General features: G+C 54.4%; 2 protein-coding genes across 2 annotated transcripts; both read right to left on the bottom strand.

The window, feature by feature from the left end:
- On the bottom strand, nt 299-7,568 carry HOXB6 (homeobox B6). The gene is made up of 2 exons (XM_018064934.1): nt 2,216-7,568; nt 299-1,185 (listed from the first exon to the last, which is right to left on the bottom strand). Exons 1-2 carry the CDS (start codon nt 2,628-2,630, stop codon nt 926-928), a joined length of 675 nt encoding a protein of 224 aa, XP_017920423.1. The 5' UTR covers nt 2,631-7,568; the 3' UTR covers nt 299-925.
- On the bottom strand, nt 11,597-14,683 carry HOXB7 (homeobox B7). The gene is made up of 2 exons (XM_018064932.1): nt 14,186-14,683; nt 11,597-12,441 (listed from the first exon to the last, which is right to left on the bottom strand). The coding sequence occupies exons 1-2, from the start codon at nt 14,583-14,585 to the stop codon at nt 12,188-12,190; spliced, it is 654 nt and encodes a 217-aa protein (XP_017920421.1). The 5' UTR covers nt 14,586-14,683; the 3' UTR covers nt 11,597-12,187.

The following is a 14,770-nucleotide window of genomic DNA, read 5'->3' as shown; positions in this document are numbered from 1 at the left end:
TCCCTCCTGCCACGGACAAACGAAGAAAAGCTAGAGAATAATAGGGGAACGACTCTTCTCCGTCCCCCAGTTCTGCACCAGAAAAGGCCGTTGTGAGCCTCAGCACCAGCGAGGCGCGGCGTTGGAGTCTGGGCCGGACCGCTGCAGCCTTTATCTCAACTGTAACTTCCGAGTCGCGTCTGGCCCTCTGGGGCCGACCAGAGCTCCGGCCTTCGCTGCAGAGTTTCCGGCACCGGGACGCAGGGGTGGCGGTGGGGGTGGGGGAATGGCAGGGGAGGAGCAGAGGTGACTGAGCAGCGAGGTTTTACGTCTTTATTATTATCATCATTATTAATAATATTAATATTATTACCGAAGTATTTCACGTCCAGAGCTAAGACACGACTACAAACACAACACATAGAAAATTAATAAAATAGAACTTTGTTTTCTTCTGAGGCTCCTCTTCTTACTTCTAGGTAGTATGTGCTCCTTCCAGTGGCTTTGGGGAGGGACTGGGAGAGAGGTCTGGGGTCAGGGAGTCTTCGAGGCCCCCGCTGAGGGGACTGCGAATCTACCATTGAACCGTGCACGGGCGACATGGACGAAATGAGACGCGACACGGACAAGAGCATATTGCTCTGCTTCCAGGAAACATCGAGTCCGGTCCTCAGTTCTCACGCGGGAGCCTGTTCGGGCTGAGGCGGCTGTGCGGGCATGGAGGCGGCGCTGGGGTGCCGGCTGGGCTCAGGCAGCACGGCCTCCCAGCGCCCAGCGAGCGCTCTGCGGGCGGGGGCGTCCAGGAGAGCGCGGGGCCCCGCCTGTCGCGCTCTGGAGACCAGGTCCCCAGGCTCCCCCGCCCGCAGAGCCTTCCCCGGAGCTCTTCGCTGCCCTCCGTTCCCCGCAGGCCTCTCCCTTCGCGTCCCCCCGCCCCCTGCCAGCGCCTTCATTCGGCCGGTTTTTCTTCTTCCTCCTCGGCACTGAGCTGAGACGCGCTGAGCAGTTTGCTCTCCTTTTTCCACTTCATGCGCCGGTTCTGGAACCAGATCTTGATCTGCCGTTCCGTCAGGCACAGGGCGTGCGCGATCTCAATGCGCCGCCGCCGCGTCAGGTAGCGATTGTAGTGAAACTCCTTCTCCAGCTCCAGCGTCTGGTAGCGCGTGTAGGTCTGGCGGCCGCGCCGGCCGCTGGGCCCAAAGGAGGAACCTGTTACGCAGAGAGGAGATGTTGAGGCCTGGGGTCACCAAGGCCAGAACCCCCCTCCCCCATTCGACCCTCAAACGGGGACTCTAGCCTGTCCCGGGATGCCCTCCACTCTCCCTGGTTCCCTGCCCCCCCCCCTTTCCTCACTCCTCCAGCGCCCCCTCCAGATTCCCTCCGGGTCTCCTCGGCTTTTGCCTTCTGTCTAGATTCTTGGTGGGGGGATGGGAGGAGCAGTTTTAAATCCCACCTGAGCCTAGGGGGAGGGGCTGGAGAAGCACTGGCCAGGTGTGTCTCTTCCTAGACGCATCTTTTCTTCCCATCTGGCCCCCCCACCACCCCGTGACAGATTCCGGCCCTTAATCTGTAATGACGTGGATCGATCCGTAGTCAGCATTAAGGGCTCCTCACTTTCGTGTCCCGTTAATGGACATCAATTTGGGATTTAAGACCGACAAATAATCCAACCTGAGACCCCGGCGCCTGCTTCTCCCTCTCTCCGACTCCGCCCGCTCCCTCTCTTTCTTCCCCTTATTCTCCCCCCCTCCTCTGACTACCACCCCTTTCCGGGTGCCTCCTCTTTCCCCAGCCCCCGACCCCCAGGGAAAACCAGTCCGGGACAGATTCAACTCTCCCTCGCCAGCGTCACGCCGCCCCCCTTCCCATGACGTACTCCGTTTTTAATGAACAGTCTTGGGGTGGGGGACCGGGCCAGAGCTGGGGGCGCCAGGGAGAGCCCAGCCAGTGGCTGCGCGGGCTCTGTCTGCCTCCCTGACCCGGATCTCGGCTGCTGCCTGGCCCTCGCAGAGAACCCACTCGCTCCCCCTGGCTCGGAGTGCATCTGGGACTTTGCAAACTTTGCAACTCCTGAGGGCGTGAGGGCAGCGCGGGAGATCGAGGCAGGCGCCCAATCTTCCCTAAGCTCCAACCCGAGAGGCTTTCTCCGTGGAAGAATTGGGTGGGGGGCTCTCTAGTTCTGACTCTAGGGGGGAGGGAGCCCATGGGGGTCGCGGCGGCCTCAGCAAGTCTCACTCACTGTTGCATGAATTCATCCGCTGCATCCAGGGGTAGACCGGAGTGGAGCACTTCTGCTCCTCGGCCTCGCCGAAGACGCTCTTGTCCTGCGCGCAGTCGGACTTCCGCGGCTCCGGGTGGAACGGGGGCGGCTCGTCGGCGCCCGAGAGCGCGCAGGCCGACTCCTTCTCGCGGTAGAAGGCCGGCGCCGGCCCGTAGTCGCAGGGCGCCGCCCGGCCGTAGCCGCCGCCGGCCGGCGGGTAATAGGAGGAAGCGGCAAAGCCCTTGTCTTGGCCGGGCCCGGGCCCGTAGGGCGCAGGGTAGTGCCTCAGAGGGTCCGCATAGCCCGACGAGTAGAGAGGGAGCTGGCCCAGGAAGGACTCCTGCCCGCTGGCCAGAGTGACGGGGAAGGTGGAGTTCACGAAATAGGAACTCATTGGGAGGGGAGGCGCGCGCGGCCGCTGCTGCTCCGCCGGGTTTATGATTTGTTGTGTTTTATAGTCCGAGCGCCGCGCCTATTAGTAGTATATCTGAGATTGGGTTTTAGCTGAGGGGGGATGGCGAGGTGCCAGTGAGGGCCAGAAGGAAATACAACCATCTGATCCAACACTGACCAATGGCAGAGGCAGGAATTGTCAAATAGCACCCAGGAGGAGCGCAGCCCGCGCGAGGGACCCGCGCACAAACCTATCAACCTTTTTTTCCTCCTTCTCCTTCTGCTTTCTCTCTCTCTCTCTCTCCCCAACAGCACAACGCGTCCCGTTCCACCTACGTAGGATCTGCGAAAGAGGCGTCTATGCCTTTGAGGGAGGAGGGAGCACTTGGATTGAGACCACCCCATCCTCCAGTGATTAAATAAATATATCCCTCCCCTCCCCACGCAGGAATAGGAAAAAGTTAATTGTGTTTTCAGAAAAGTTAACCCCTGACTTGCTTGAGCCCCATTCCCTCAAGGGAAGGTGGATAAATATCTCGGAATCTGGAATTTCAGTCTCCCTAGAAGAGAACTAAAGGAGAAGGCTGGTTTCTTGGGTTTTGTGTTGGTAGGAGGAGAGAAGAGTTCTCCGCCGATTAGCATCGCTTTCAGAAATCGAGAAGCAAAAGAAGAAGAAACCATCTCCTTCCCAGGTTTTGAAAACTGTTTTTCCTGTTTCTCAGACCTACTCCATCTCCTCCAAGCCTGGGCTTATTCCTGCCTCTCTACAGCTCTTGTAGTCTGAGAGGCAGGCCAGAGGACCCAGAAGACTGGGAATTGTGAGGAGGGTCTGAGCCTAAAAGCTTCTCCCTTTTGATGTGCGGCTAGATTAGGAGCTTCTTGGAAGGCTACCGCTGCAGCTGCCCAAGATATCTTGCCTGGTTCTAGTATGTATTGCTTGCTTTTGGCACAGGAAGGGGCACTGGGAAGAGGGGGATAGGGAGAGGAGGGGTGAGAGGTTTGTCTGATCCCTATCCTGCCTGCAACCTTCCCTCCACCCCACTTCCTACCCCAAAAGACATTAGAATATCCTGGGCTACAAATTCTTAGGTATCAACGGTGCCTCAGTAACTACAGCGAAGAAAATTGTTCCTCCTCCAGTTTCAGGTCCTCAAACCCTCCTGATTTTGGAGACAATCAGAAACCAGTGGGAAGAGAGGAGCCATCGCTCCTTTTCCAGGTCTCTCCAGAAGCTGACAGTTCTTTTTTAATTAATTCTTTCTCAAGACGGTTTTTGTTTCATTTTATAAAGGGGGAGGGTTGGGTTCTCCTGGGGCCGCAGCAGGCAGCTTACCACTATCATTCCGTATCCCCTCTCCAGATGCTCACTACCCTTCTGTCTCTCAGCATCTCTACAATCCCTCCCACCTCTCATATATGTATTACCAGCCTGCTGCCTACAAGCTTTGGTGCGAGAGAGTATGTATATCTCTCTTATTTTAGGAAAATGAGCATTGGAACCAGCCTGGAAGACTGAAGCACAGTGTATTTTCAACATTCTAATGCTCATAAAGAATGACAAGCTTTGGACCTGGGGCCAGGAATGGGCCAGAATGTGGGACAAAACCTGATGATGAAGGGACCAGGCTGACCCTTCTCTGACTTGTTCTTTGGACTCCTTTTTGTAGGCCAAATCTGCCCACTGAAGATAGCACAAGACACTAGGAAAAGTGGTAAAGGGTTGAGGTTAGTGACCAGGGATGGAACTTGGTTGTTGCAAAGTGGCCCAAAAGGCTCCCTAAACTTAGGACAACTTCTCCGCTCTGCCTTCATGGTTAAGTGGCTATTCCTGGTTGTCCCATCAACCACTTCCTAGCCCCTCTTGGGGGAGGGGGTGTCAAGATTTTAAAAAATAAACTCCAGCCTCCTAATGATGCAGTCATAAGTGCTCAAATCCAGCTGTGATCAGGCCCACTCCTGGAAAGGAAGGGAGAACATTTGGGCTGGAGGAGCAAGGTGGGGAGAATGCCTTGTGTTCCTCCTCCTTGCTACTGAGGCTGGGCCTTGGGCCTCAGCCCTCCCTCCTTTCTGGTCACAGTGTCCTCAAACTAGGACTGTTTGGTATGGGCTTTCCCATGAAGCCTGGATAACATAAGATTCAGTGAGAGATGAAGACTTCCCCTATGATAGAAGCACGAAAACAATCGCCTTATCCTTAGAGTCATAGCCCCAAATTAACCTCACCTCTGCAGGTTGCCTGCCGCGAGATGGAGCCGCAAAGGCAGGGCCTGGGCGCCTGGAGTCGGGCATGAAAGGAAATAGCGCCTCATCGCTCTTATCTAAGCCCAGAGGTATTTATGAGCGTTTATTCGTCTGATCCGTTTGTTTGGGAGAAAGAGCAGGCAAGCAGGGCTGGGCCAGAGGCTGCCTGACTTCTGGAGTCAGATCTCTATGAATCTGTCTGTGGTTGCATCCACCATCGTCGGTCTGTCTCCAAGAGGGAACATATAAATACACAGTGGGCACAGCCATCTACTGGTCTGGGGTGTCTCTCCCTGCTCAAGGAGGAGGTGTGTGTACGGAGAGGTGGATGTAAATGTGTCCTAAGTCTTGAGTACACAACAGAAGGATTGTATAGAAATCCCACTGGCAGGACTTGTAATTTCCTGAGCTGTGAATCTCTGGTCCTGCGGACGTACACACATTCCAGCTCCCCGGTAAATGTCGAAATTGTGTTCAGCTCCAGAGTAGAATTCTCCTGCATGGGTAATCTCAGGGAGAATATTTGCCAGTAGGTGTTTGGAGGGGAGGGGTATTGAGACATTGTCCAGGCTTCCCACTTCCTCTTAGCTGCAAAGCTCCCTCCCACTCCCGGCTCTTAAGGGTTGTGGGCAACTTGCCCCACCCCAATCTCAACTCTGATTGGGGTGGGGTGAATTAAAACATCTCAACCCAATTCTTCCTCTAGAGTCCATGATTCTCTGGGTTTGGGGAACATATATGTTCCCAGAGGAGCAGTGTGGCCTCTCCCAATTTTTGAGAGCAGTTTACAGGGAACACTGCCTTAAAACTGGCTCCTCCAAAGCAAGGTACAAAGATATTTCCATTATGCAAATAAATGGCATCTTCTCTGTTGGAGTGGGGAGCAGTGGCCCTCAGCTCCCTCTCCCCGGGCCCATGCGCACCCTAAGAGCCCTTAAAGGTTTCAACCCTCTGTACAGCCGCCTTCCCCTCTCCATCTGTCCTTCCGATTGTCAGCAAGAAAAACCTCCAAGGGGCCCAAGACTTTCAGGGAGCACTCCCTTGGGGGCCCCTGCACTGGGCCGGGCCTTCCAGCCGCCAGAAAGTCACTCTCTGCTGAAGAGCTGAAAGGGCTGCTCCTGCGAGGCAGATTCATAAGGCGCCAGAGGCTCGGGCCTCAGAGACCCCGCGTTTGCCCCTAGTACCGCTGGGCCCCTTGACTTCGGCAGCTCCTCCAGGTCCAGACCCCGTAACACCTAGGCCTGCCTGGCACCAGAGGCAATTTCCTGGAGCCCCCCGCCCAGGAACTGGGGCCACAGCACCTTGAAAGGAGCGGCCAGAGCTTCCTCCTGCGGCTTGAAAGCCCAAGCTAATCAGTAACCCGTGAGACGGGCCAATATTCAAACTCGGCGGCAGCGGCGCGTACCCTCGCCCTCGCCACCCCCTCCTGGGAAAGCAGTCGGCTTCAGCGGGTGTGAAGAGTCGGGCAGGAGCGGAAATTACAATGATTTGCTTCCTTAATGATTGATCCCCACTCCCCGCTTTTTCCCAAAGCATGTTTGTGTCGATTTCGCTTGAAATGATTGGAAATGGGGAAGGGGACACACACTCACTTGCAGACACCAACAATTTCCAGAAAGCTCGGTTCAGTTCTTTCACCATACACTCAACCGGCCAAGGAACTGGCAAGACCCACCAGTCAACCCGGAGAACACAGACTCGGTTTGTCTTTTGACAACCGAGTGGAACTGCCCGGGCCGGCGCCTCCCCTGCAGGACCCCTCCCTTGGCCGAAAAGAAAACCAAATAAACCTTGAACAGCCTTGGCCTCGGATGGATCTTCCTAGCGGCCCTCGTGATCCCCTCTTGAGTTTGGCGGGGACGGCGGGGAGAGGGTCGACTCTGATCCCCCAACCCTTTGATTCAGGGCCCCGTGCCCGCCAGATGCAGTATTAGTCCTTTTAAAATATGCCCTAGAAAAAAAGCCGCTTCCCCCAGCCAGCCGCCAGGTTTGGAGCTGGGATGGGCCTGACAAGAGAGAGGGATCCCCGTTCTCCAATTCACATGTGGGCAAGCTGGAACCAAGATCCAGCGAAAGGTGATAATCTGGGCCGAAAGTCCCCAGAATACCGCCAAAGCTGAGCGGCTGGGGGCTCCGGGCGTGGGGCCGGGTTCAAGCAGCGTCGCCGGGCTTGTGGCGCCGAAGCCGCATGTCTCCAAACGGACGGTAGATGGCAGCAAACCGCATAATTTGGGTCAGAGAGAACTGTCTAAGGGATGATTTATACCCCGCCAAGACTACAGGAGAAAAAGACCTTTATAGTCTGGGTAGGTTTGGGGAATTTTTCCTTTAAGAATAGGCTCGAGTGCCGCCGGTGCTGGCCGAGAACTTCTCTGGCTTCGCAGCCGAGGGGGTCCCTTCAGGCACCCATACTGGGCCTGCTTCGAGGGCATCTACCTGTGCCACCAGGGGCCCCCTCCCGCGCCACAAGTGGCTCTCTCCCTTTTCAGCTCAGTATTGAGAAGGCCAGTATTCCCCTATGCGCATCCAGACCCTGCAATCCCTGGGCCACCAGAGACCCGAGATTGAAATCTCTGCATCTGGTCCTTAAAAAGAGGAAAGCAATCACCTATTTCTGCAAACCAAACTAAATCACAGTGTCTCCTGCTCTCCGAGCCCTAAGTCCCTTATCTCTCAGCTGGCAGCTTCCCCAGAACCCCTCTCTATTTTTAAGTCTTCACCTAGCGACTCGCGCCTTCTTCAACCCCACCAGCTACTTTAGGAATCTAGGCTTCCCGCCCCACGGTTCTTCTCCCGGCTCCCCCCACCCCGCACCCCACCCCCCACCCCCCACCCCCTACCCCAGGCCTGGCTCGGGAATGGAATTAGGCGCCGGAGGGACAAGACTAGCTGTCTGAGCTCAGTGCCAGGCAGCTTTCTAGTCCAGACACCATCAAATCCCCTAATGGGAATTTCTTTTAATTTTCTTCTCTTTATTTTTTTTTTGTTTCCATACCTAAAACAACAACGTGGTAAACAGCTTCTTCACAATCACCACATTTGGATCCAGGAAAGTTTGAAACGTTTCCACATCAGACACACATGGCAATTTTCTCCTCCACAGAAATCCACACATCCCATACCAATAAAACACAAGGTACAGAACCAGTATTACACAGAAACCAACACGCTGTAAACTACCGCGTTAAAAACCACAAAATTGTCTCCCTGCAGAACGAGCCTCCCTCCTACGGGAGTGGCCAAAGATCTGGGCATTTTCAGGCAGGCTTCTTGGGAGGAGGGGGTGTCTCCCTCAATTTGGGTGCCTCCACCCACAGCCTTTTAATTTCAGAAATGTTTCCGAAGGGAGATAATGAGTATTTCTCCGTGAATTGTTCTTTCTGTATCTCTCTAGCCGCCTGCTCGCCCTCGCTGGCCTCAACGGAGATTCCAGGCCCTCCAGAGACCAGGACGTCTCTCAGCGCCACCGCCCCTCGTGCCAACGGTGCCGGAAAGCCACGGATACCCGTACCCGCACCGGGCAAGAGAACTGCGCCGGGGCAATTGGGGGAGGCCGGAACAAGGGAGAGATGGTGGGAGGGGGAGGGGGCGCAAACCCACAGAGGCCGTAGCAACCGGCTTTATGCCGGCACCCCAAGTCCAGACACCCCCCTATCCTTTCTTCCGCAGCCCTCTAACTTAAACCTCTTCTCCCAGCTTAAATAGGCCACTTAGAGCTCGCCTCCGTGGCCCCTTTCGGTTCCTCCGACCGTCTTCCCTGCCTTGCTTCTCCTCCAGGAAGCAACCACCCCTCTCTCAGCCACCGAATTTCCTAGGAAGCCTCTCCTTGCAGCGCCCGGAGGTGGGGTTCAGCCCTGTCTTGGAAGAGGGGGGAGAGAGACAAACCCAAGCCCCACCCCCTACAAAACCGATGCAAAAGAATAAGAAGAAAATTGTAGAATCTCCCTTACCTTTGCAGACCTTGGGGTTTCTTTCCTCCGATTGAAAGGGGTGGGAGAAAGGGGGGCGGGGAAGAGCGTTCGGTTTCTTCTTCATCTTCCAGATAATATTGTCCCAACCTGAGAGCCGTTGCTTCCCCTTCTCTGACTTGGGAGAGAGGGTGTTTCGCTTTTCTGATATTTGCATAGAAAATGGAGTAAGTTCTGGCTTTGAAAAATGGTATCAGGCTGCAGTCCTGGGCAGATTGTCCATTTACTCTCCATGATGACTAAAATCCCAGATCAGCAAGCAAATTAACTTAGAAATTAAAATTATGTTTGGTTCTCTCTTTTGTGTAATTCCCACCCCTCCTTCTCTCTCTCTCCCGCTCTCTCTTCTTTTCTCTCCCCCTTGGTTTTCCTCTCTCTCTTTTGCTTTATCGAGCTGATACTGAAGTATAAAAATATCAAGAGGCTGGAGCCCTGAAGGACGACAGTGCTCCGACCTAGGTGTGGTGTCCAAAAGAATGCTGCATTATAACCACCAGGGAAATGATAAAAAGTTCATGTTCACGATCGCCCGGCCACATGACCGGCGCTGGCCAATCGCTGGATTCAACCACTCATAAACTTCTATCACAAAGTTGTAAATTTTCATAAAACAACAAGGAATTTATTGCATTTCTTCATGGCTGCTCCACCAGCAACCCTTTTCTCAGTCGCCATCTTCTTTTCTTCTCCTTCTCGATTTTTGGGGAAACCCCAATCTGAGAAGGTGTGAGATTTGGGGTGTGGGGAATCAGATAGAGGAGGCACAAGCATCCATCTGGGAAGGGGGTTCTTTTTGGAACCTCCCTATTCTCACTGGAGCTCTGTCCTTCTTTTCTAGTAAAAATTCACCCCAAAACCTCCACACAGGGTCTTTTCTAAGGCAATTTGGGGGTGAGTTGGGAGCAACAGCCAATGTCCAGAGCTGCCACTAGCCTCAGGGCAAAATGAAAGCGTCAAAGCCCCCTTTCCCCCTCTGAATGCCCCTCTGACTGCCCCCCTCACTCCCAGCCCTATAGATGGCAGGACCCCACCTGTGAGGGCTTGTAGCACTGCGGGTGTGGGGGCCGCAGATTCCCCTAGGGCCTAGCTTTTGTCCCAAGTAAGGTGGCTCTAATGGAGGCTAAGGCAGACACTCTAACCACCGAATGACTGCCTCTGCACCCCAGGAATTGAAGGAGAGCAAAGCAGGACCCAGACACTTGGCTCTCTCGCCTGAATGTGCACTTGCTCAGGTTCCCAAGGACAACTCCCCATGCTCTCTGCAGGGGGAGAGGGTGGTCTGCGGTCCTTAATGTGGGTACCGCAGGTTTAGGAGCCTTTTACTTCCAAATTTAGAGTAAACAGATTCTCCTCATCCTTGCTTCCTTCCAATCCTCTTCCCCTTTCAGTGCCCGATGCCTGTTTTTTAAATTTAAATAAGCCAGGATTTATAATCTAATAAATACTGAAAATCAATTCCGAAGGTCTAGACGGCATCCTCTGGTATTTCTCAATCAAGGGGATGTTTTGGAGCCAAACAACCCAAATTCACCCCGGGTTTCCCAGGTCCCCTGATATACGCCGGTATTTTGAATTGAGCTACCAGCGCCCAAATTCAGGAAAGGAAGTAACCTCCCTCGCAAAATGTTCTTTTTCTCTTTCTCTGTACCCCGGAGAAGATTTCCAGATTGCCAGCAGCGCGGACAGTGGGCAGAAAAGCGCGGAGGCAGCCGGCTGAGCTCTGGAGGCCCGGCGGCCCGGCGGCCCGGCGGCCGGGCTCAGAGCGGCCGGGATGCGGCCACAGCAGCCGGCTAACTCGCACTGCTCAGCCTCTCGCTCCCGGTGCTCATTTTTTTCTCCCCCAATTTTAAGTTTTATTTGGGTCTGTGGATCAATTTAAAATGAGGTAAATTAAATGAAAGTAAAATAAATTGAAATAAAATAACTGAATAGCTCTTGCAGAAAATATTTGCGGGCTGAGCGGAAAGCCGGGAACATCTCGAGGTTGGAGGCCTGTCTGGGCGGCCGGGAGGTTTCTGCTCGTCCGCCCGGCCTGTGCCCAACGCCGCCTGCCCACCCACCCGCCGGCTGGAGAAGGAGCGGATTTGGGTGGTCACCTTCCCTTTCCTTCTGCTCTTCCTTAGCTTGGGGCCTAGCACTTTGGATTTCAGCTCTGTATATTGGTGCCCCGGGGCGGTACCGAGCCACAGCCTGGTGTGAAGGCTTGGATGAGGAAGGGTCTGTGGAACTCTGGGGTTTGGCTTGGCTTGGTTTTGTGAATGTGTGTGACTGAGCATGTGGACTCAAGGTCGTGTTTACTAGGGGGCAAATATGAGTCTGTGTGTTTATAAGCCAATGTGTGAGTGTTACTCGTATATATAAATGTGTCTGTGAGTGAGTGTGAATGTAGGTTTACTTGTGTGAGTGAATGTGAATACATGTGTTCTGGAAAGGGTTTGGGATGTGTAAATGCTTGTATATTTATTTGTGAACATAATGAATATGGGTGTTGGTGACTGTATGACAAGGTATATATTTATGTGCAATGTCAGCCTGTAACTAAGTGTGACTGTGTGTGTTTGTGTGTCAATGTGTGTAAAAAAAAGGCGGGGTGGGGGGGAACTACATATGTGTGGTATCTGGCCAGAGCAAGGAACACAAGGAAAAAAAGAGCAGATACCAGCACATTAAGAAATGAACCGCAGCAGAAGCTGGGCACCGGTATGAGTGAGTATCTCTCACCCACTCCCAGCCTTAGAGACACAGAAAATAGGACATGTTTATTTTTAATTTCTTTTATTTCTCCATCTTTCAGATATACATAGACTGGAAAGAGGATCACAGGGCTGGCAGGAGCAAGGAGCAGCGGGCAGACCAGGTGCACAGAGGGGACACTTGAGCTAGTTGGTGGGTCCTTGGGGCTCCCTAAGGCCCCTTCAGTGCCACTACTGGGAAGGCAGGGGGCTCAGGAAGGCAGGGAACCACACACAGTCCAGACCCACAGACCACAAAGACAGCATCAAAGAGGGACCTTACAAAACAACAAGATTTTACCAAAGACCTTACAATTAGCGACATAAAAAAGGGGGAGGCAAATTCCAGAAAGCTACAGAACAGGTAGATGATGTCCTTTCCATACAGTACAAAACAAACCTGACGGACTTTCCTATAGGTAGTATTTTTTTCAGTGTTAAGAAACCAAAATTTCACCTTCTCTCCTTAAAAAAATTTTAACTGCTTTCCATTTAAATAGTTTTTTGCTTTTTTTCCTATTTGACTTGAGTTTCCTGGTTCAGTTCCCAGAGCTGAGCTTCTCTCTCTGTCTTTCTCTCCCCTTCTCTTCTCTCTTCCTCTGCCCTTTCTCTGTCCCTCACTCTTCCTCATCCTCCTCCACCTCGGCCTTGTCCTGGCTGGCGGCCCCGGGGCCCGAGGTCTTGTTCTCTTTTTTCCACTTCATGCGGCGGTTCTGGAACCAGATCTTGATCTGTCTTTCTGTGAGGCAGAGCGCGTGCGCGATCTCGATGCGCCGCCGCCTCGTCAGGTAGCGATTGTAGTGAAACTCCTTCTCCAGCTCCAGGGTCTGATAGCGGGTGTAGGTCTGGCGTCCTCGCTTGCGGTCGGTCCCTGCGCAGAGTATTTACGGGAGAAAAGTCAGTGCGTGCAGAATAGGCCATGGCAAGGAAAACCATGCAAGTGACCCTGGAGTGCGACTCTAGGCCTGGCCGGAGGGCTTTTCGCAAAAAGAAAAGGAGACAAACCGCCTTACAGGTCGTCTACCCCTCCCCCATCCCGTTATGGAATGAGGAGGAGGTGAGAATTTGCAGATTTCCTTGGCGCAGTGGAGTTGGTCTGAGAGCTGTTGCCCTCTGCTATTTTCCAGTGAGTGGCTGAGAATCAGGCTGTCCTGCCTGCCCACCTGCCCAGACAACTCAGCCCTCCAAAGCAATCTTTGGGCCTCTGGGAAGGCACAGGAGGAGAGAAGAGACAGCAGCCTGGTTTGGGGTGGAACACTCAGTACCTGGCTGGTGGGGGCAGACGGGCAGGGGAGAGCTTCCCAGGTTAGGCCCAAACCCTGAGGAGGCTGGAAGGAGATTGTGCTGGGGGAGGTGCTGGTGCCAGCCCTCCTAGGAAGGAGACAGTGGGAGGAGGGGTTGGGGGCCTAATTTCAAGTCAGATAAAAGCCAAGCTGAAATGTTTATGAGCAGAAAAATTTGGGCTTTAATAAATCAGCTGGAAAGGCAGTTGAATTATGGAGCAGGTAATGGGAACTGTGACCACTAATACTGATGGAATAAGAGCTGGGCTTCTCTTGGCCCTCAACCCTGGCTGGACTGGGAGCCTCTGACCACATATCTTGGGTCTCCTGGATCTTGAGAGACGCCTCGGAGTCCAGGGCAACACAAAGAAAGCTGTCTGGGACAGGCTTGTCAGGAGACCCCCACAGAGCCTCTGGTCTCTTGGGGTTTCTGCAGTAGCTGCCTCAGTGGCCTGTACTCTCTAACTCTTGATTTGACTTTTTGGAGTCCTTGTTTCTCTCCCAAGAGGACATCCATCCTTCTGGAAGGACACTTGAAAACTTGTTGGCCAGTTCTCCAGGGGTGCTAGGAAGGGCACCTGAGGAAGTCAGCTTGCCTCCCCATGAGGCCTCTGCTCCATTCTCTAGTTCTCCTGCCTCCCCCTTCCCAAGTTCACCGGGGAGTCAGAAGCCTCTCTCTTTTGGTTTCAACCCCCCTCTCTCCACCTGCCTGTGTCCCTGACTGAATCCTCATCTCCTCTCACACCCCCTCCTCCTGCCAGGCCTCTAGAGCCCACCTCTAATTGTCCAGAAGGGAATAATGGGGGAGCGGGTTGGCTGGGAGGAAAGGGGGAGGGGAGAACTGCTCAGAGCTACAGCCCCCTCCCCCAGACCTCATCCAAGCTGGGGCTGAGGGGACACACCCAGAGATGAGATCCCCGGCGGGGGAAAGGAGAAGGGAGGGGGGGGAGACCCTAATGGCTATTCTCTGCAAACCCCAGCCTTCCTCCGCAAGACAAACGGCCTCGTCTCCAGCCCGTGCCGGCGCGGCTGATAAATATTTAAAGCTAAAAGGCCGGGAGGAAGGGTGGGGGGTGGGCTGGGGGCTCAGAGCGCCGCGGCGTCGGCGAAGAGGGATCCGCCAGGGATGCAGAGCGAGTCTGAGAGCACCAAGCAAAAATGGGAGGGGGGCGGCGCGCCGTGTCGCGGCTCAGGGGGGGCCGCGTCCCCAGGGCCGATCTCCTACCAGGAGCACTCTGGACGCGAAGAAGGGCGGTTGGCCGGGAAGGGGGCACCTTCCGGGATATGTGCCCGGGCCACTGCGGCTCGGGACAGCTCGGTGCGCGGCGTTACCTGAGCTTCGCATCCAGGGGTAGATCCGGAAGTTACTCTCGGCCGCCAAGTCCGAGTCCCTCTGCTCCTTGGCGCCCGCCGCCTTGGCAGAGTCGCCGGGACACACCCCGGAGAGGTTCTGCTCAAAGGGCGCGCAGTGCATGTTGAAGGAACTCGGCTCGAGCCCGTAGCCGGCCGCGTAGACGCCGGCTGCGCTCTGGCCTGCCATGCCCCCCCCGCCGGGGTACAAGCCCTGCATCGAGGCGGCGAAGGAAGCGCCCGAACCGGCTCCATAGCCCGGGCGCTGGGGGTTGGAAGCAAACGCACAAGAAGTTTGTTCGGGGAAGGCTCCGGTAGCGAAAACCGAACTTGCGGCAGGATATTTAGAAAATAAAGCATTCGCATAATACAATGAACTCATAATTTGGCCGGATGATTTGTAGGCAGGGACGTTTTAGTGTCGGTTTTACGAGATTCCTTGATATATTACAGAATTAGAGTCCAGATTTACACCAAAAAGGACCCCCTTTTTCCTCTCTGGACCACGTGACCCCACCCACGTGACGTCCCCTCAGCCAATGGCAGATCAGCCTCCCCACGGCTCCC

The sequence above is a fragment of the Capra hircus genome, chromosome 19 (assembly GCF_001704415.2).
Source record: "Capra hircus breed San Clemente chromosome 19, ASM170441v1, whole genome shotgun sequence".
NCBI lineage: Eukaryota > Metazoa > Chordata > Mammalia > Artiodactyla > Bovidae > Capra > Capra hircus.
The sequence above is the reverse complement of the archived record's forward strand: the minus strand, read 5'-3'. Positions and strand labels throughout refer to the sequence as shown.